Source organism: Microtus pennsylvanicus, chromosome 9, assembly GCF_037038515.1.
Source record: "Microtus pennsylvanicus isolate mMicPen1 chromosome 9, mMicPen1.hap1, whole genome shotgun sequence".
Taxonomy (NCBI): Eukaryota; Metazoa; Chordata; class Mammalia; order Rodentia; family Cricetidae; genus Microtus; species Microtus pennsylvanicus.
Genome location: NC_134587.1, coordinates 66,729,658 through 66,751,070, shown reverse-complemented (window position 1 = coordinate 66,751,070; position 21,413 = coordinate 66,729,658). Strand labels below are relative to the sequence as shown.

The window sequence follows — 21,413 nt, the reverse complement described above, 5'->3', positions numbered from 1 at the left end:
GCTCTGGCCAATGGCAAAAGCTAAGGAAGGGGTGGAGAGATGCCCTCTTGGCAAGCTATATGCACATCAGAGGGACTTCTAGTCTGTGCCTTATGGCCAAGGTGTTGTGGGACAATGGTCTTGTGCCCTGTAAAGATTTGTCACTTGTATTGCTTTAATAAAATGCTGATTGGCCAGTAGCCAGGCGGGAAGTATAGTCGGGGCAACCAGAACAGGAGAATTCTGGGAAGAGGAAAGAGTCAGTCTGCAGTCATCACCCACACACAGAGGAAGCAAGATGAGAACACCTCACTGATAAAAGGTAACAAGCCACATGGCTAATATAGACAAGAATTATGAGTTAATATAAGTTATAAGAGTTAATAAGAAGCCTGAGCTAATAGACCAACCAGTTTATAATTTATGCAGGCCTCTATGTGTTTCTTTGGGACTGAGCGACTGCAGGACTGGGCAGGACAGGAACCTCAGTCAACACCAAGGCAAACTATAAACTGAGATCACCTCTCATGAAGAGATTTTAGTCAGCAGTGAAGGGTTATGGAGCCCATGGCTGCCAGCCCCCTAACGGGGTATGTGACTCGGCTCTCTGGCCAGAGAGTTCACCACTGTCATGCTGCTCTGTATCCTCAGACCACATCCAAGCAGAACCCAGGCACAGGGATGTGGTAGAATAGGTGTAGGGAGAGGGCAGTGTGAACCAGTAAAGCAACCTCGCTGACTGAGGGACAGCTGGCGTATCTCCAGGAACCTCACTTTACACCTTCCTGTCTTTTGGCAACTGGACGTGATGACTGCCCAGAAAGGGCACAGGGTAAGAAGAAGGCGACGATCTGGAGGCCCCTCTGGGGTGCAGAGTCATTCTGCAGGGAGGTCTACCCTGCCCTCCTGGGCGCTGGTCTGGATCCTCCAAGTAGCCAGAGCCATCTTAGCACCCTCTTGGCTTTCTCCAGGGATCTGAGGCAGGGCTGCCCACTAAGCCCGTCTATGTTACTGCTAAGCACGAAAGGCACAGCTGGTTCATTCCCCTCGACTCTGGTCTTGGTAAAACACCAGGAACTAAGGCTGCCTCTAGTGCAGTCCTCCAGCCCCCAGCCCCCCCCCAGCTTGCTCACCCTGGGGGCATGAACGTCCTGGTTTCCCTCACCTTGGAGAGGACGTCGGGGTTGGGGTCGTTCTGCAGAAGGACCGCAGCTGTCCGTGTGTCATCGTTGCGGGCCGCGATGTGCAGGGCGGGGAGGCGAACTTTCCCTTTGGTTCCATAGTTGATGAGGTGAGCCACCACATTCTCATGACCCTGCTGGAGGGCCACAGCCAGCGGCGTGAAGCCATCCTGCTCAGGGAGGGCAAAGATGGGATTTCAAAGCCCTTTGCATCCTCCAAGCTCAACACAATTGCCTCCTCCTCCCTGAAGCCTTCCTTGGCCCCATTTTCTTGCTCTGCTTCCACAGGGTCTGCATTCTTCTTCCTTGTGCACTTAGGTTTTTTTTTTTTTTTTACCTTACTATTGAGGTCAGGTCTGTCTGTCTGTGTGTTGTGAGGGTCTGACTGTGTGTGTGTCGTGTTTGCAGTATGAATGTGTGCTATGAGGGTATCTGATTGTGTGTACTACTTGTTTGTTGTCTGACTAAGTGCCAAGGAGGCCTGAATGGGCCTCACCTGTTTGCAGTCTGACTGTGCACCATTATCATTTTGTGCACCGGAAACAGTTCCAGCACAGAGCACACTTGCCAAGGGAACTTACTTCTGTGGCTACATTCTGATTGGCTCCATTCTCCAGTAAAAACTTCACCACCTCCAAGTGATTCTCCTGGGCCGCCATGTACAGGGGAGTAAAGCCTTTCTGTAAACCCAAAGAAGAAGCCATTAAAATAGTGGGTAAAACAGGTAAACTCTTTCATGTGGGGGGGGGACTCTCCTCATGCCCTCGTTTCGCCCTGGAGACAAACAACTGCCTCTGGAAAAATATTACCAAAGACCAAGAGGGGGAGATGACTCCGTAGACGTGTTTTGCCCCCCACCTTCTGAGTGAGTCCCTAGCCCAAACACCTTCCTCTACTTAAAAGGTTATTTTGTTTTTAATTATGTGTATATGTTTATCTGTGGTGTGTGGGTGTATGCATACAAATGGAGAAGCCCCTTGCCCATACGATCCATATGTGATTTCACTGGTCCTATTGAACCAAGCTGGAGTCACAATGACCAACTCTCCGTGCTAAGGTCGTGTACTCTAGCCTTGGAAAATTAGCACACAATGTCCGCATCACTGCTAGGAGACGTGTTAGTAATAAATCTAGTCCTAGCTGCAGTGTGAGTGTGTGTGTGTGTAAGTACACAGCAGTCAATGTGTCTTCTGTGTGGCATAGAACAATTGTGTAAGTGGAGGAAGAAGACCCCCCCACCCCGTTCTAGGAACCAGGGAGCCATTACCTGAGACTGAGCATTGACGTTGGCTCCATAATTGACCAGCTCCCTGACCACCTCGTCCTGACCAGCAAGGGCAGCGATGTGCAGAGCAGTATTTCCCTTCTGAAACACAGAGGCGAGGGACAGAGGATGTTTTCCTCAGCTTGCTCAATAGCTTGTCACAGGGAGGAAAATGAAGGTGCTGGTTGGGAAGCCCCAAGGCAGAAACATCTGTGTCTACGCCCAGTTTGTCACTGATCATGGAAGACTATTAGCTCAGGGACCAACGTGTTCTTCTCTCTGACATATCACACACTCATATGCGTGCATGCATGTGCACATTCACACATCACATAGACACATCACACACACACACAGAGATAAACACACACACACATTACACATACAGACACAGGCACATATACCAAACACACAGAGACACACACATAGACACACACACAGAGACACAAATACATCATACACACAGACATACACACGTGTGCATGCACACACACACACACACACACACCCCAACTGTGAGCCTCAAGAAGTGCCCTGGACATGTGGGACAGTCACAGGACAGGGGTGTGCATGCACACAAACACACACACACACACACACACACACACCCCAACTGTGAGCCTCAAGAAGTGCCCTGGACATTTGGGACAGTCACAGGACAGGGGTGTGCATGCACACAAACACACACACACACACACACTCCAACTGTGAGCCTCAAGAAGTGCCCTGGACATGTGGGACAGTCACAGGACAGGGGTGTGATCCTTTGGTTAATGAAGAAGCAGAAGAGAAGTTTTAATTCTATTTTGATTTACAAATACCCGAGTTCTCCACGTTTAAGGAACCACAGAAGCCACAGGAAGAGGAGGGTTGGGTCAGCACGGTGAATTTGTAGGGGATGGGAGGGGTCTACTTACCCATTACCCACCCTGAATCTGGCCTCTAGTTTCTGGGTTGGAGAGGGAGGAGAGGAGCCAGGGCACCCATTTTTTCACTTTCCCAATCATGAGCCCTGCTAAGGAACTAGGGCAGGCTTTAGTGTCTTAGTTTGTCTTTATTTCTAATCTTCCCGAAGCCTGGGAGACCCATGACAATTTCACAATCTGTCTGGTGTCCCCCTTGGCCTCGAGTTTGACATTCACCTTTGTTACCCCTCTTTCTCTCTGGCATTCTAAAGTTTCGCTGGCTTAGAAATGTCTACAAATAAAATCTACCAAGTAAGTATTCACAACAAAATAAAAACCAAAAGGGAAGGTTTGGAAAGAGTGCCATTTACTCAGCTCTGGGGAAATGCCAGGGAAAAGAGACCGCAGGTTTGTGGCTGGGTACGTTGGAGGTCAGTAGCTACCCCTTGCTCCCTGGGAAGAGCAGGTGAAACAGTTGGTCTCTGTGCAGGGGCCGGAAGCAAAAGCAGCTCCAAAGAGCAGCTCTGCTCACTGCACCGATGAGTGAACAGGGAATGACATGAAAATTAGTAAATTTTACCATGGGAAAGGAGTCTACCTTCATAATATTTGGAAGTTCACTTCATACAAATTATATCTGTTCTCTACATATTGTTCAGCTGCATTTTCTGCTCTCTGCAGAGAGCTAAAATTGAGGCTGTTTTCAGGACCCTACTTAACAAGCATCCGATGGGTTATGGTAACTCAGGCAGAGAGGCAGCAATGTGGGGAGGTGGAGCTGGGAGGAGAGGGAGGGGCAGAAGGGGGTGGCAAAGGGAGATTATTTTAATAAACAAGTTGCAGGTACATAAGAAATAAAGCTTGTTTAGGGATTAGATGTAGGTCAGTGCTAGACTGCATGCTTACCATGCATGAAGACCAGGGTTCCACCACTACCAATGCAAAAAATATTATTTTGCAATCTACATGAATTGATGCTTCTATGCCAAACACCTTCTGATAAAAGGGAGTGCTGTCCCAGGGAGAAATCAGGAAGAAAATAGATGTAGGGCTGAACAGGAAGATTTGCTAGAGAAGGTCACACCAGAAGGACTGGGCTCCCTTCAGTGACAACACCATCACTATTTCCCGCCTAATTCTGTTGCCAGGTACTTTATATACACACTGACCCTGCAAATAAGCTTCATCATCCCCATTTACAGGGGAGAAAACTGAGGCTTCCCAGTGGCCAAGTAACTTTCCTAAGGTCACAGAGGGGGAAGCACCTCAGCTAGTGCTCAACTCTGGAGCTTGCAGAACTCCAGGTCCCTGTATGAAGCAGTAAGAAGCCACTGTAAAAGGGTCCTGTTTTTGGAATCCAGTGTTGATGGTAGGATAAAGGCCCACTGACAAATTCTGGAAACTGGGGCCTGTTTTTCAGGTGACACCCAGAACTCAGAGAAACCAGATGTGACTGGTTTACAAGCGACAGTTTGAGAAAATTCACAAAGGCATCCCACAGGCATGAATTTGCAATACCAATGACCCCTGCTTCTTACCTTGGTTGTCGTTTCTAGAATGATCTCTTTGTGCAGTAGTTCAACCACCATCTTCACGTGGCCTTCTTTAGAAGCCAGATGCAAGCCGTTCAACCCGTTCTGAGAGGAGCAGAAAGGAGGGGAGGTTTTGGTTAGTGACACGGCCCACTCTGCCATCCTACGGACTGGGTAAGGTGTGTGGTGGAGTGGAAGGCAGAAATGAGGACACTGAGTGGACACAGCCAACCCAGAGAGCCACCAGCTGAAGGCACCCCGAGGTCAGAGCACCAAGAAGGAGAAGAGCAAACGACAAGACTGTCACACGTGGGACACGGACATTCCCCCAGATCCTGCAGGGGCCCTGAGATCTGATCCGAGGCAGTCTTTCGGCTTCACTGGGGCGTGGAAGCATCCAAACACACGATGTTGAAGGCTTGAAGAGGTAGACCCTTTACGAGCTGGTGCCTCAAGGAAGAGGCAGGTGGAATACAGCTCTCTTTCTGTCTTTAACTTCCAAGCTGCCAGAGCCTAGCACCTCGTTTGCCACAGACTCATTTCCAAGATGTACTGTGTGACCATGGGCCCCCAAACGACGAGGCCTAGTGACCTTGGACTAAAATCACGAACCAAAATAAACATTTTCATTTTTTGAAGTTGATTTCCCCGGGTATTCTGCCATAGCGGCAGGAGCACTTGACTGACAGAAGTGCCACGGATTGAGATGGTCGGTATGGCCCTGGCCCTGGGGAGCTTTCATGCAGTAACCAAAAAGAGTAGGGATGCCACACCAATTGAAATCTGTGGGGACCAGTCCACAGTTACCAAAACGAGCTGCAAAGCAGACCCTTTGAGAACTAAACACCCCACCTTGTTACGTGGTTTCCTTAATGGGAAACCAGTGTGAAAACAGCCCCTTTGCTAGCTTCCATGCCCAACCATCAGTCTCCAAAACCAGAGACTCACCAAGGTGTGCGAGTTGTAGTTAGTTGGAGGCTCCACTGCGTCCCTAAGGATCAGCACAGTGGCTCAGAAAGCATTGCTCAGTCCTTCCATCCTCTTTGCAGTTCTCCTGACTGTTAACTTAAAGGCCCTGGAACTTTCTGCCAAAGTCTGATTCAAAAAACTGGGTTACTTGCTGGACAGTGGTAACTCACACCTTTGATCCCAGCACTCGGGAGGCAGTGGCCGGGGGAATCTTTGTGAGTTTGAGGCCAGCCTGGTCTATAGAGTAAGTTCCAAGACAGCTGGGGATACACAGTAAAACCATCTTGAAAAACAGCATCAACAACAAAACCCTGCTCCTCGGGGGCTTGGCGAGAAGGCTCAGTGGGCAAAGGCATTTGCCGTCATGCCTGATGACCTAAGTTTGGTTCATGTGATGGAAGGAGAGACTCCTTAAAGTTACCTGCTGACCTCCACATGTGCTCATGAAATACTTGTGCCCCCTCCTCCCAAACAAATATCTTTTTAAAAAAGTACTACCCAGCCTTGCGAATGGTTCTGGCAATGTGATCGCATGAATTTCAAGTCCATGGCCGAGTAGGTTCCATAAAGGCAGTGGTGTCGGTCAGCCAATGATTCCATCCGTTGACTCCACCACTGCGGCCAGCAGCTCTCTTCTCCTACCCTTTCCCCATTTTGGTCAGTCTGGCTTTAGCATCTTTTCGTTGTTGCTGCTGCTGCGGTAGCCTTGCAACTGCTGCAGGATCTTGCCAATCAGGATAAGGTTTGACCTCTCTGTGATTTGAAGCCTCTGACTCACCTGTCCCGAGAGTCCCTGCACCCTGAGCTCCAGAAATCCCTCTCCTCTCTTGGGTCAGAGGACATGCTCAGCTTCCTGCTAAAGCAACTCTCTACCTGGGGTCATTGCTGCCTCTTAGCATGTGACCACGGGGAAGAGTCTCCTGGGAATGCACTTGAGGGGAGGAAAACAGGAAGGTTGCAAGGATGTCACCTATGTCCTATTTACATCTGGCCTGCCCAACCTGCAAGCAGCCAGTGGATATGGCTGGGTAAGACCTCATTGGATTAGGACATTCCTTACAGTGTGTGTGTGTGTGTGTGTGTGTGTGTATGCACACATGCAGATGGCCATCACATGCAACTCTTACAGGGTTCAACAGCAGCTATGTGACTTGTTCATCCCACAGTATGAGTAAAATTATCAGATCACAGATAGACTAGAGCCAACGCCTGTAATAGGAGAGGAAGTGCCTGAAGGCAGGCCATAGTCTGGACAGGGTCAGAGTAAGGAACACTGGACCCACACAAACCCACTGTCTGTATTCAATTTGCAAAGCACAGATTAATTAAAGAGCCACCTGTCAAATGATGGGGTGCTTGGGAAGTCCCAGCTCATCCTGCAGCTGCTCCTGTTTGGGGCAGGTCTAATCTTTCACAGACCTGTAGACGGAGATCTATCAACCCCACTCTGGAAGGCTCCAAGCCCTGGCATGTGGGGCTTCTGGGATCTGGTGGTGGGGTTGTGGTCTTGGCTACACTCTGCTTACAACGGGAAGATGATTCTGGTAGCATGCCAGCATGGATGTGGTTCATTTATTGCTTGGCTTGGCAGCATTGCCACCTAAATGGTGGGTATTGATTGGTCCTGAAAGCCTCAGAGCTGCAATGTTGTCGAGCCTGGAAGGAAACATCTAAGCCTGGGGTGGTTTTCCCCTGCTCTTCAGAGCCAGAGTGAGGACCCTAATCCATAGTGACGCTGGATTCTAACCACAGAAAGCTGGAGGCAAGGTGTATTAAAGGCTCTCGGCTATACCTCTCATTCACAGCTTAGCACACCAAGGCCCACAGCATTTAAACTAATGAAGTCACATCATCCTTCTACATCACAGCCACATGAAGGGCAGCCTGGTTTTGGGTGCCCTCCTCCCAGGAGCTAGCTCACTTCTTTTGAATCAGATAAACAGAAGCATAGTTCCTTAGAATCATCCCCAAGGATCTGGTTGTGGTCTCTGCGATTGATCTCAACAGTTCTACTCACTGTTCTGGTCTTCATGGGTCTCCCTCTCTCTCCTCCCTCATTCACAAGCTGTCTAGAAGCCCACTCCTGGCAGAAGAAATGGTAGATGGACCTATTAAGAGGATCCATCTGATCAATTCTACATCCCAAAGCTTATCTCATCTTTCTTCTTTGTGACTCTCTCTCTCTCTCTCTTTTCTCTCTCTCTCTCTCTCTCTCTCTCTCTCTCTTTCCTCTCTCTCTCTCTCTCTCTCTCTCTCTCTCTCTCTCTCTCTCTCTCTCTCTCTCTCTCTCTCTCTCTGCTTGAATACGTGTGGAAGGCTGAGGTTAATGTCAGGAAATCTTCCTTAATCAAATCTTCAACCTTACACTTTGAGGCACAGTCTCTCCATCAAAGCCACAGTTCAGTAGGTGGTTTGCTGGGAGATGTCCCTCATCTCTCACTCCTGAGACTGGGCTGGAACTGCAAGCAGGCCACCAGAGCATTTATGTGGGCTCTGACGATCAGCACTCAGGTCCTATGGCTGGAGCGCCAAGTGTGTGCACTGCTGAGCCATCTCCCCAGCCCTCCAGTGGGTTTTATTACTGTGAGCAGATGTAAGCTACACCTATGACTCAGGTGGTTTGAATTTAAAGTCCTCATCTGGAACACAGAACCAAAGCAAACCCTATTAGGCACAACCAGTCAGGGTATGCAAGAAACCCTGGAGTTAGAATGCAACAAAACACAAGTGCAAATGCCTGCTTCAGCTGCAGTTGCCACCCAGTGCGAAGCTCCACCCACTCCTAAACCGGGCGTAGACAGTGCCCGGCAGGGTGCTGAAGGTGATTAAGGAACGAAGTTTTCTCTTAAAGAACTCACTGTGGGAGGGATGATCCACACAAAAGAGATCTCCCAACTGTTCCTACAGGCACGGGTGAACCCTCAGCACAGAGGAGGGTCGGACTACTCTCTAAGAAATGGTTTCACAGCCAACAGCCAGTTCACGTTAACATTAGGGTGTCAAGTTCCTTTACAATGGCGACGTGAAGACGCCGTATGCGATACTAAGGTCTAAACCCACACACCAACTTGTCAGAAGCCAAGCATACAGCCTGCTCGCCAGGTGTCCTTTTCCTCTCAGGAGGCGGCTGGCTCCAACAGGTGCACAAACGCCAAGCCCCAGAGGCACAGCTCTCTGCAGGTGGATGGACGCTTAGTCGCAGCGACTGACCAACCAGCCCAGCAGCTGAAGCTGGGGGACACCGGGGACCAGCGTTGTAAGGAGCCTCTGCCTTACTAAACGTAGAACTAGTCCTCCCAATACCAGTCTGTTTCAATACCAAAATAGTGTCCCATGGATAAATAGCGAATTTAACGCTTTCCTTTTCTTTAAACGGTTATTTTTTTTAACTGCTCAAGTGTGACGAGGGAGGAGTACAAATGATGTGAACTATTTGTTCTTAGCTGCGACTGTGGACAGGGATGAACTGTAATCTGCCACCTCTTCACAGCCAAAAACCATATGCTTCTGCTTCAGCTGAATCGAATGTAAGCTGGTTGCCAAGACTGAGGCAGCCTACTGGATCTCCTTGGAACTTCAGCTACTCATCCAGCCTCCGCAGTCACTCTCTCTCTCGAAGCCAAATGGCAGACAGGCTGTCGAGGGGATTAGGCATGGGACGGAGCACACATTACTTCTCTCAGATAGCAGAGTGTAGAAGATAAGCCCAAACGGGTTCAAGAGACAGGAGCCTAGGAGTGTCAGCTAAGTGAGCGCGCAGCTACTCACAGCCATTTTCAGTGGGCGCTGTCCTGCAGGCCACGAGCTGGCCACCCTCTTCCCGCCGACCCCTTTGTACCACCTGGTGGCCTATCCATGTGTCAGACCTGAGATGCCCGTGCTCCAGGTGTTCCTCTGTGCTTTTCTCCTTCTGTTTTCCTTTGTTTTAACTTGAATGCTGTCTTCTGATCTAGTTCCTGTTCTGAGACTCACCAAGTTTTTCTCTAGTCTATGGATGATACTGTTGAAAAGCTTCCTTATCACGAAGAGGTTTTGTTTTGTTTTTTCTTTGTTTTCTTCACTGTCTTACATTATTAGAATCTTCATGCTGAGATTCCCATCAGTTCATGAATGTCATTCATTTCTCCACGGGATTCGTGCACATTTTGATCACCTCCGTCCTCTCTGAGTCTGGCTCTGTTGAAGGCTTTGTCTTGTGACCATAGTTTGTGCTTTGTCTTATGTGTATGTTACATTAATGATTCATAATTGTCTGCCTAGCATCATGTATAAGGACAGGAGACATGGAAGTACGTCTCATCTATGGCTGGAAGCAGATTTAATTCATCTGTGGCACGGAGAGTGAGGGTTAGGAGTGGCCCTGGGTTCGAGCCTCATTGTGTCTGGTCTGTCGGCCTTCACACTCAGTCAAGGTGCGGGGCCAACAATTCATTGGAGGCCTCTTGACTTGGAAGAGCTGTTGGGGTTTTGCCTTGCAGGGGTCACCACTTCCGCTTGTACTCTGCCAACAAGGAGATGATATACATAAGCCTCCTGGGATGGTGTTGGCCTCTCTGGAATCCAGATTACCTGTCCCCTTTGACCCTCAGTGGAGTTCAGGAAGATTTACGATTTTTCTTTTTTAGATTATCTGTTTTGTTTTCTTACACTTAGGGTGACAGTGATATCCTCTGAAGTTTTTATACCCTACACACTCCCTACCCCGAGCTCATACCATTCCATGCCACAGAGGCCTTAGTGAAGAGATGGTCTCTTTGAGGAGCAAATATCTTCCCCCTGCCACCCACGCCAGCTCTCCTCTTGTACCCTTGGCCCACGCCAGCTCTCCTCTTTGCCCTTGGCCCCTTTTGGGGATGTGGTCCGTTTTAGAGCATTTTCAGAAGCAACGTCTGAAGGAGGAGGAGAGCCCAGTGAGGCTGTATAGCTGCTTCAACAGTTCTTAAGATATTCTTAAGTCACATCCAGCCTGCATGTTTTGACTTGGAGTATTTTCTTGTACCAACTGTGAGGGATTCCATTGGCAGCCACTCGATTCCAGACATTTGTTCTCAGTAAACTGTTCCTCTGTTTAGCTCCTCTGATTGCCCCAATTACACTAATTGATTTCCAAATGTACAAATACAGTTGACATGTCACCGAAATTAGGACTTATCCAGTCAGGAGCAGAAGGGAAGCTTCAGACAGTAAGCGCTGGCATCCTGAGGTCCCACAGTCCACGGGAAATGTCATGGACGCCTCAAAAGTGGATGCTGATGGTCTCCCAACACATAGCCCCGTGCTTCCTGTTCCTGGATCACACAGCTTCCAACTGGATCCTCTGATGAGGGCTCACAGCGCCCCCTCCCACCTCAGAGTTTGCCTGGATTAGGGTCACTATTGCTGTGATGAAGCACCATGAATGACCAAAGCAACTTAGGGAGGAAAGGGTTTATCATGCTTTATGCTCCCCCATCACTGCTCATGATGAAGGAAGTCAGGACAGGAACTCAAATAGGGCAGGAACCTGGAGGCAGAAGCTGATGCAGAGGCCATGGAGGGGTGCTGCTTACTGCTTGCTCCTCATGGCTTGCTCAGCCTGCTTTCTTACCACAGTGTGATGTGTTCTCCCCCATCATTCACTAATTAAGAAAATGCCTACAGGCTTGACTACAGCCTGATCTTATGGAGGCATTTTCTCAACTGAGATTCCCTCCCTTCAGACGGCTCCAGCTTGTGTCAGGTTGACATAAAACTAGCCAGCACCAGTTTCTCAAATCTTTTCATTCCAGACCTATATTCTTCCTGGGAGTGAAGCTGGGACTAAGACCATGGCATGACCACTATGGGGAAGCCATGCCTTGGTCCATTCACACTTATTATCATATATTGGTTTTCCTTATTAGATCAGTTTCTTGCTCTCTGGCAAGGCAGAGACAAGAAGACACGGGCCAGGGGAGTTTCTGATGAGCAAGATCGGGCCTGGAGTCTAGGAATAGCAGTAGGGATGGCAGGGAAATAGAGGACCCTGAGTGCTAAGAGGTGGATGGGAAAATCCTATTGTGGTTTGAGTAGGAATGGCCCCCACAGACTTGTGTGTATGAATGCTTGGCCGATAGGGAGGGGCACTATTAGGAGGTGCAGCCTTGGTGGAGTAGGCGTGACCTTGTGGGAGAAAGTGTGTCACTGTGGAGGCGGGCTCTGGGGTCTCCTATGTTCAAGCTACGCCTAGTGTGACAGTCTCCTGTTGCTGCCTGTGGATCAAGATAGAGAACCCGCAGTTCCTTCCCTAGCACCATGGCTGTCTACACGCCACCATGTCCTTCCATGATGATAACGGACTAAGCCTCTGAAACTGTAAGCCACCCAAATTAAATGTTTTCCTTTACAAGAGTCGCTGTGGTCACGGAGTCTCTTTACAGCAAATAGAAAGCTAAACTAAGGCACCTATGTAATTGTGCCAGGGTGCCATTCTCCCTTTTACCAGTGTAGTCAGTAAAGAATCATTTAAATGGGCTGGGCATGTAGCCTAGTGGTGGCATGCTTGCCTAGGATGCACTGAGGTCCTGGGTTTGATTTTTCGTACTGCAGAACAAACCAAAATACTTCAGTCAGGGTATTACTGACTATTACTGCAATAAAACACCACGACCCAGACCGGAGGTGGTGGCGCACACCTTTAGTCCCAGCACTTGGGAGGCAGAAACAGGCAGATCTCTGTGAGTTCGAGGCCAGCCTGGTCTCTACAAGAGCTAGTTCCAGGACAGGCACCAAAGCTACGGAGAAACCTTGTCTCAAAACAAAAAGCAAAACAAACAAACAAACAAACAAAAAACCACCACAACCCAAAGGAATTTGGGGAGGAAAGGATTTACTTCAACTTCCAACTCTTGGGTCTCACTCTATCACTGAGTAAAGTCAGGACACAGATTCAAGGCGGGAACCCAGAGGAAGGAACTTAAGAAGTAGTGCCATCACTGCCTTGCTCCTCCTGGCTTGCCCAGAATGATTTCTTATATACATCAAGACCACTGGCCCAGGGGTATCACATCAAACATTAGTCAAAAACAAGTCCCACAGGCCAGTCTTCTGGGGACATTTTCTCAATTGAGTGTCTCTCTTCCAAAATGACTTTAGCTGCTTCAAGCTGGCATCAAAACACCCAGGACACAAAACAACCAAAAGAATCAAGCAGCAATCTTGCCCCTGGTGTGGTCAGAATGTCTACACAGAGCTGATGTACCCAGGTTTCTGTTTAGGACTCCACTCCCCTGCACAGTTCTTGGCTGAGAACCAGGACAATAGATAGGCACAGCCGTGGGAATGGGTGCCTAACCTCCACCTTTCAGAACAAAAGCCAAGGACACTCTGGGAAGTGACCAACACAGCAGGCACAGGTGCTAACCCATGGAGCCAGCCCAGGGGATCTCGGAATGGACCTGGAATAACTTGTGGCAGAAATTAAGGGAAAATTCAGAGAATCACAAGGACACAACGGAGAATCCAAAATGCAGAAAGGATTCCCTGTGTCCCTACTTAGAATTTAACATCAGACAGACATGGCTGAGGTTGAAACATTGAATGGAGCAGGGTAAAACACCACAGCCTGAGGAGCTGCTGCACATCAGGTCCTCCTGTCACCTAAGGCCAAGAATGTGCCTAGGAAGATGCCTGGAACAAGAAGGGAGGGTGAGCAGGTAGGCTGGGGACACAGAAAGAGGCAGGCAGAAGGAGGGAGAAAGGAGAGCCCGCGGGAAGGGAGGGACAGCTGGACTCAGGACAGAATGATGACATTAGTAGACATCCATGCTTCTTGCCTTGGCTGCACGCGGGAGCCAGGTGGGTGGTCCCCTTACTCATGCCTGTTACAGACTGGAATGCTTGGGGACAGGAGACTATCATGGATATGTAGGAAGATCAACAGATATGAAGACTACACAGAAAAACAGTCACAGCAGATGCTCGCAATGGGGGGGGGGGTGCAGGGACTCTGTACTGTTCCTACGGTGTTTCTGCAGATAAGAAACAACTGCAGTGTTAAAGAAGACAGGAGGGAGGAGTGGAGGCAAAGGATAGAGAGGCTGAGGGAGAAGGGACCACTCTCGGTTCTGGCACTCGAATAGGTTTTCTGCAAGCCTTTGGGGAGATCTGACCACATCCACCCTATTTTTGCAGGGTACGTGAAGAGTGGCCTGGAACAGAGTTCCACTGCTCTCCTGTAAGGATATAAGCTGCCCTGCCCGCCATCACACCATGCCAAGGGAACAGTCTCAACCTCACATGGATGCCTGCTGAGAAGGACCCTCCACATCCTTTCTGCTTTCGAGGGTTTATGGCTCCGCAGAGACCACTTGGTGGGGGAAAGTCTGTTAAAAATATTCCATCTTGCAATTTAATGACTCAGGACGCAGATGGAGCTGAGTAACTGTCGGGGTTGGGAGGGGGTTACCTTTCCCTCCTCTGCAAGCCTGGATTTCTCTGGAGGCAGGGACAATTGCAGAATGGAAGGGGCCAGAAAGACTGTACCAACTTAGAGAGGGAGCCAGAGAGAAAGGAACAGGCTGGCTCTGAGCATTTTTTTTCCCTTTTTTGCTTTGTTACAACCTATATCCAGTTCTCTGCCCAGGTAGCTCGTAAGGATCCTAGTTTGTTCTACTCAGAAGGACGAGAGACACTGTGATCTGTTTCATTATCTGAAAGCTGCAAAGAACCACAGCAATTTCTGAGCTCTGCCCGGAGGTCAGTCGACCTCAGATCGCTTTCCCTCTGCTGTGGGGTTGCTCAAAACTCGCAGTGGCCTCCATGCTCCGAAATCCCACAGCTCAGCAACAAACCCACTGCTGAGGTTTCGGGGCCCTTGGGAGTAAAGCAGGGAGGATGCTCGAGTTCAGGTTAATGAGAGAATGGGCTCTGAAATTGAGTGCAGCTAAGAATATCTCCCATGTACTGGAAAGATTCTATGCCTGCGCTCTTGATATTCCGTTTTTAAAAATCAAGAGAACCATACCTCCCAAGGAAGGGCAGCAGGGTTAGAGGAAGAAGCCTGGGGAGGAGTGAGGCCTCTAACCAGTCTTCACCGTTCGTCTAAACCTACACTCACTGAAAATGATGGCCCGGCTGCCATCCTGGTATGAGAGCTAAGCAATTAGCATCCATAGGAAATGCCTTGGATATGTGTTTTGCTGGCACCGAGAAAAGCATGACAGTATTCCCACCAAATTGCCAACCACGGTGCGTGGGGTGGGGGAGGGGCAGGCTTTCAGATGCCATACATTTCTGCACAGTTGTGATTTGTAAGTAAAACATGCATTCATCTTGCTGTTAAATTAAGACACCAAAATTAAAATCAGAGACGCACTTATAGACAGTCTATAGCCATACCACTCTGAACATGCCCTCTCCAGAGACATGCTTATATATACATACAATCTATTGCCATACCACAATAAACATGTCCTCTCCAGAGACACGCTTACATACATACAGTCTATAGCCATACCACAATGAACATGCCCTCTCCAGAGACACGCTTACATACATACAGTCTATAGCCATACCACAATGAACATGCCCTCTCCAGAGACATGCTTATATATACATACAGTCTATAGCCATACCACAATGAACATGCCCTCTCCAGAGACACGCTTATATACATACAGTCTATAGCCATACCACAATAAACATGCCCTCTCCAGAGACACGCTTATATACATACAGTTTATAACCATATCACCCTGAAAATGTCCTCTCCAGAGACACGTTTATAAACAGTCTATAGCCAGACAACCCTGGATATTCGTATCTCAAAAGCGAAGCAGGGCTGAGCCTGATCAGGACATGGGTGGAAGAGACGTGCCAGGAAACAATGAGAAAAGCATCAAGTTCACCACCAAATGGATGAATTCTATGCCCAGTCATACCTGTAGTCTATTTCAGTCAGGGTGGAGTTGAGAGAGGGTCATTGTTCTTGGCAAGTCCACCTGCCTCTCTCTCAAGTCCATACCCTGTTTCCAAACCATGAACGGTTCACTGACCCATGTTCCCATGGAACTTGGAAACAGTCTCTATGGTGGTTTGAATGAGAATGGCTCCCACAGGCTCACAAAGTCGAATCTTTGGTCCCTAGTTAGTAGAACTGTTTGGGAAGGATTCGGAGATGTGGCCTCATTGGAGGAGGGGTGTCACTGGGTGTCTTAGGTCAGTTGGGATTGGTTGGAGTCAGTGACTTAATCCTTCGTAAAAGTTTGTTAAGGATTTCTGTAAAGTGTCTCATTCCTTCCCGATGTGCTCTGTTGTTCAACAAAAACAGAACAGACAGACACAGGCACAGGTTTTTGGCTGTAAAGAGACACCATGGCCATGACAACTCTTATAAAGGAAAGATTTAATTGGGTGGCTTACAGTTCAGAGGTTCAGTCCATTGTCCTCATGTTGGGACATGGCAGTGTGTAAGGAGACATGGTACTAGAGACAGAGCTGAGAGTCCTATATCTTGATTAGAAGGCAGCAGAAGCAACTGTGTCACAGTAGGTGAGGCCTGAGCACACATGAGACCTCAGAGCACACCTCCACAGTGACACACTTCCTCCAACAAGGCCACAGCTCCTAATAGTGCCACTCCCTATGGGCCGAGCATTTAAGCACGAGCCAATGGGACCATGCCAATTCAAACCACACACTGAGGGTGGGCTTTAAGGTTTCAAACACCTGTGCCAAGCCTGTCTCACTCCCTCTGCTTGCAACGTGCAGATCAGATGTAACTGCTCAGCTATTGCTCCAGCACCATGGCTGCCTGCCCACTGTCACCACACTCCCCATCGGGGTGGTGGTCACAGACTCACCCTCTGAAACTGTAAGCAAACCCCAATTAAACGCTTCCCTTTGTAAGTTGCCTTGGTCATGGTGTTTCATCGCAGCAACAGAACGGCAATGGAGACTCTCTCTAAAGACCCCATCACATACAATTGCACACACCTGCTCCTGGGCCTGTGCGCCCCCTGCCCCAGAGGCCTGGATTTCCTGAGGCCCTGCTTCATGTGTAATCAGGTCCTAACTTGGCTGGGCAAATGGAGAGTTTGCTACAGAAATGAATGCACATCCGAGCACCCTGACACCCATGCAGTCTCTCTTTTTTCTGAAGTTTCTCATGAGTAAGAGGATCGATCACATTTGGTCTTCCCATGGTGAGTTCACAGCCCATCAGATCACAGTGTGGGACTGGAGGGTTTGGTGCCCTTCCTGACTGTGTGACACAATATTATGGAAATATCTCAAACATCCTAAGAGATGGAACTTCTACCGACCTCACAGCCGGAGTTAATAATACATCTTGAAGTCACTTAAGACTGCTATCCTACTATGTAATCTGATTTATCTTAGATGTCCCATGTGATAAACTTTCACAGCCTAAGATAATACACAGTTGTGATCATGAGTTATGTATCCTTCCATCCCCTAACCCAGATCAATGCCAGTCCTGAAAGCAGCAAATACAGAAGCTGAGAGCAACTTGCCTTCATAAAATCTACCATAAAGGTTGAAAGCAACGAGGTATGGATATTGGTTGACAAGCAATGACGTTTATTGTCTCAATTGGCAGGGATTGGTTGGAGCCAGTGGCTTAATCCCTTGTAAGAGTGTGTTAAGGATTTCTGTAAAGGGTCTCATTCCTTCCCCATGTGCTCTGCTGTTCAACAAAAACAGAACAGACAGACACACAACTCATCCAATAGACAGACACAGAGACACACACAGACAGACACAGGCACAGGCACAAACAGATTCACAAGACAGTCTTCCAGCAGGCACATATTCCCACACAGGCAGACAGAGGGCAGACAGCACAGAGAGCAGGAGGGAGAGAATCCAAATCTGGACTCGCCCTCGGCTAAAGGACTCCAAGAGGAAGTGCTTTTATTTCTTCCCTTAATGTGACCCAGATGCATCGTTAGTGACTCAGAGTTAATCCCTAATGTGTATAATCCAAACACTTGATAGCTCGGAGTTCCCTCCTTTCATGGTAATGGCAGGGAGTGTGCTGGTGCAAGACGCACACACTCCACACACCTGCTGACGCTAAGCTCCTCTTCCCTAAGCTCTGGGATGTGGGAAATGGCTCTGTTGGCTACATATGGACATCCTTATGAAGCAGAACTAGACAATTACTCTTCTCTTTCCTTCAGTAGAAAGAAAGGGGAAAAAAACCCAAAGCAGCCCCTGGCAGGTGGGTCTAAGCAGCGGTGGCCCCTGCTTTGGTGTTTTAGATGTCTGGCTGTTGCTAGAGCCTGTGCTGTATCTGGAAGACTCTTTGCCTCTCCTGGCTTCACTTTTCCTGTGCCTTCCCTAGCCATCTTGCAAGCAGACGTGGGCATTTAAAGTGGCCAGGCTGGGGACGGGCTTCAGACATCCACAATGAGGAAAGCAAACATGATGTACTCCTGAGTGCAACAAAAAACAACCTGCTTTCCAACTGCCTCATAACTAGCAAGATGAACATCAAACGGAGCCGTTCCTGCTCAACCCCAAATACTATTTCCCTTTTAAAAATAACCCAGACTCTCAGGAGAAGCGCCACAGGCTCCGGCACGCAGGCAGGGGACTTGCATTGCCTCCCTCTCTTCCTTTGATGACAGCCAGACTCTCACAGTACCAGATGTGGAACAATACAGCCTCTCCCCCTCATCACTACCCCAAGCTGCACCTGGGCAGCAGGCTTAGGCAGTTAGGAGGTTCTCTGTGTGACAGCCGGGTATAGGCAGAATTTGGAACCACGTGGTCTAATGCCATTCTATGCTTGTCAGGAGCCCAAATATCACAGATAACAGACGACAATAGCAGGCTGTCTGTGATGATGGAGAGCCAGCCTCCCAGACTGGAGGGCTGCCCCCTCACCTCCTTCACTGCCTGTCACCCCCAACCTCCCAGCATGCCACCGGGACCCCTGCGCTCCTCCTCTGCGTCATTCACCTGTCAGTGGCCCCCACTAGACATGTCACAACAGCTTAGGGAGCAAGAGTGGCAGACACTGAAATCTCTGGCTCGTGTGCAGCCAGGAGAACACCGCGTCTGTGTCTCCAGGCAGCTTCCTGTCTCAGTTCTTTGAGGGCAGACCTTGGCTTTAACCGCTGCTAGTTCCATAGTCCGCGGCCATCATTAGCTTTCAGCACTGGGGTAGCAGGTGCACTGCTGGGGCCACCTCAAAAGGCCTTTAGCTGCTTTGGTTCTAGCGCCCGGCCCCCAGTGATACCATGTTGGCCGACCGCTCTAGGAGAGAGAGAGCCTGGGTTGTTCTGCCAGCTTGCTTCTTTTCATGTGGCTAGCTGGCAGTGCAAAAAGCCAATCAGCTCATCCTAAAGTCTCTTGTCAATCATCACAGTCTCCCCACGATGACGTTTGGTTCTTGATGATGCTGAAGCTGGATGTATGAAACCAGGACTGGTGGGAGTTTAATCACCTCCACACATCCCCCCCGGCCATGCTGTCCTTCTTGCTGCTCCCAGACGAGATGAGTGCTTCCTGCCTCAGAGCCTTTCATACTTTCCCCCTCTTCTAGGGATGCCATTCCCTTTCTCTCTTCCTTTCTTGGTCCAGGCCTCTCCAAAGTTATCCCCTTAAGAACACGGCTAAAGCAGGTTTTGCCTCCTGGGTATCAACCATCAGATAAGGATGGCCATTAGTACATTTCCCCACCTGCTGTCTCTTTCCTTTACTAGCATAGAGAGCTCAGCCTGTGTATTCCATCAGGCATGCGTAGGGAAGGTGACACACAGCTGCTGCTCAGTAAACTCTACAGACAGTGAGGTTGTATTCTGAAAGTCTTCTATCCCTTCTCACGGTGCCAGAATGAGCTACTTGTGGGAACCTGTCTCAGGTCACCTTTCCTTCCCCTCTGAGTTTCAGCCTCAAAAGTCCCTGGTGCTGGCTACCTCCACTGTCATCAATCCCTGCACTACTCAACTTGTGACTTTATCATGCACATACTGTGTGACTACCTGGCGTCCCCAGGTCATTCCGGAAGTCCCTCCCCCAATTCTAGTTCATGATCCAGGCTCACTGGCTCTGTTTTTTCTCCTCACCCATGACTTTTATCCAAGCGACCAATAAACAATATTCTCCTGGACCACCGCAGCAGCCCCATGGCTGGACCTCCTACTGTTCCCTCTGTACCCTCTGTTTGGAGCACAGTAGCCAGTGGGATCCTTTGTTAGGGCACCTCTGAGGACAGCACTCCTGTGCTAGGACCCCAGGCTCATTTCCCTTTGCTCTCAGTCTAAAGATCAAAATTCTTAGCGTGGTATCTGGAAGCAGGAGAGACAGCCCACATGGGTGCACTAATACAGTTGTCCTGGGATGGCCCCACCCCTCTCGGTGAGCTGTAGTGGCTTTCATTTGTACTTTAACAAACAAAGTTTGCCTGAAGATCAGAAAAGTGAAAGAGCCACACTAATCAGCCTTACAGGGCAGGCAGTGGTCACACACACCTTTAATCCCAGTAGCCACACTAGCTCGCCACAGAAACCAGGCAGCATTGGTGCACGCCTTTAACCCCAGAACTAGAGAGGAACGTAAGACGGGAGGAGGCAGCTCTCAGTCTGTCTCATTCTAAGATTCCTGGAGGCAGGATCACCATTTTGGACTGAGATTGAGGTAAGAGCCAGTGGCTGTCTGCTTTGCTTTTTTGGTCTTCAGGTTAAATCCCAATATCTGTCTCTGAGTTTTTATCAATCGTGCTACAGTTAGCATCAGCCCCTTTAAGCTTTACACCCTCGCCGCTCTGTCTTTCCCTCAAATCCATTCCTTCCCATCAACAGCCTAGGGTTAAAGTCTGGGCAGCAGGCAGATGCACATACACAATGCACACACGTGCACACACGTGTCAGGCCCTGCAGGATGCTGTCCAGCTGTGTAATGTCAAGTTCTCCTTACCAGGAAGATGCCACTCTATCTAGTTTTACCTCAGCTGGGTCCCTGACTGCCCACACTCACTCAGGCTGGCTGTCCCTTCAATTATCCCAGCTTGGCTCTCAGTTCCTCCATGTCTTGCTTAGGGTGAGGGGCCTTAAGGTATCCATGACTTCTAACTCTAGGTCAGGCTCCTCTCTACTCATCTTAGAGGAATATCCAGGGCAATGCATCTCAACCTTCCCAATGCCACAGCCCTTTCATACAGCTCCTCACATTGGTTCCCCAACCAAAAAAATTATTCTATTGCTGCTCCATAACTCTAATTTTGCTACTGTTAAGAATCATAATGTGTCTTTCCGATGGCCTTAGGTGACCCCCGTGAAAAGGTCACACAGAGGAGTTGCTGCCCACAGGTTGAGAACCACTATCCTAGATCTTAACCATGCGTCATTATTTAGTTATCAGCCCTCCCTGCCCCCAGGGGTAAAGAAGCAGGGTTAGTCTATGTCCCTGCACACAGGAAGACACTGGATGTGGGGGTGAACCTAAAGACACAATGACCAAAGCCAGCATTATGGAGACGCTGGCACGTGTGTGGATCCGTGTGCACTCTGGTGTGCGTGTCCTCTTTTCCACAAGGAGAACGGGGACAAGAACTAAAGATCTGGCCTGGGTACTCACGTCTCTTACATAAGCGAGC

General features: G+C 49.1%; 1 protein-coding gene across 22 annotated transcripts in view; it reads right to left on the bottom strand.

Moving 5' to 3' along the window:
• Window positions 1–21,413, bottom strand: part of Ank1 (ankyrin 1) — a 174,685-nt gene that overhangs the window by 55,939 nt on the left and 97,333 nt on the right. For all 22 annotated transcript variants that reach the window (XR_012911844.1, XM_075986335.1, XM_075986353.1 and 19 more), the window contains exons 3-6: window positions 4,868–4,966; window positions 2,428–2,526; window positions 1,742–1,840; window positions 1,145–1,330 (exon numbers count right to left, since the gene is read on the bottom strand). Coding sequence is in view for 21 of the 22 variants with exons in the window: in XM_075986335.1 (XP_075842450.1) it covers window positions 1,145–1,330; window positions 1,742–1,840; window positions 2,428–2,526; window positions 4,868–4,966 (483 nt within the window). In the remaining variant the exon portion in view is untranslated. The remainder of the gene's footprint in view (window positions 1–1,144; window positions 1,331–1,741; window positions 1,841–2,427; window positions 2,527–4,867; window positions 4,967–21,413) is intronic.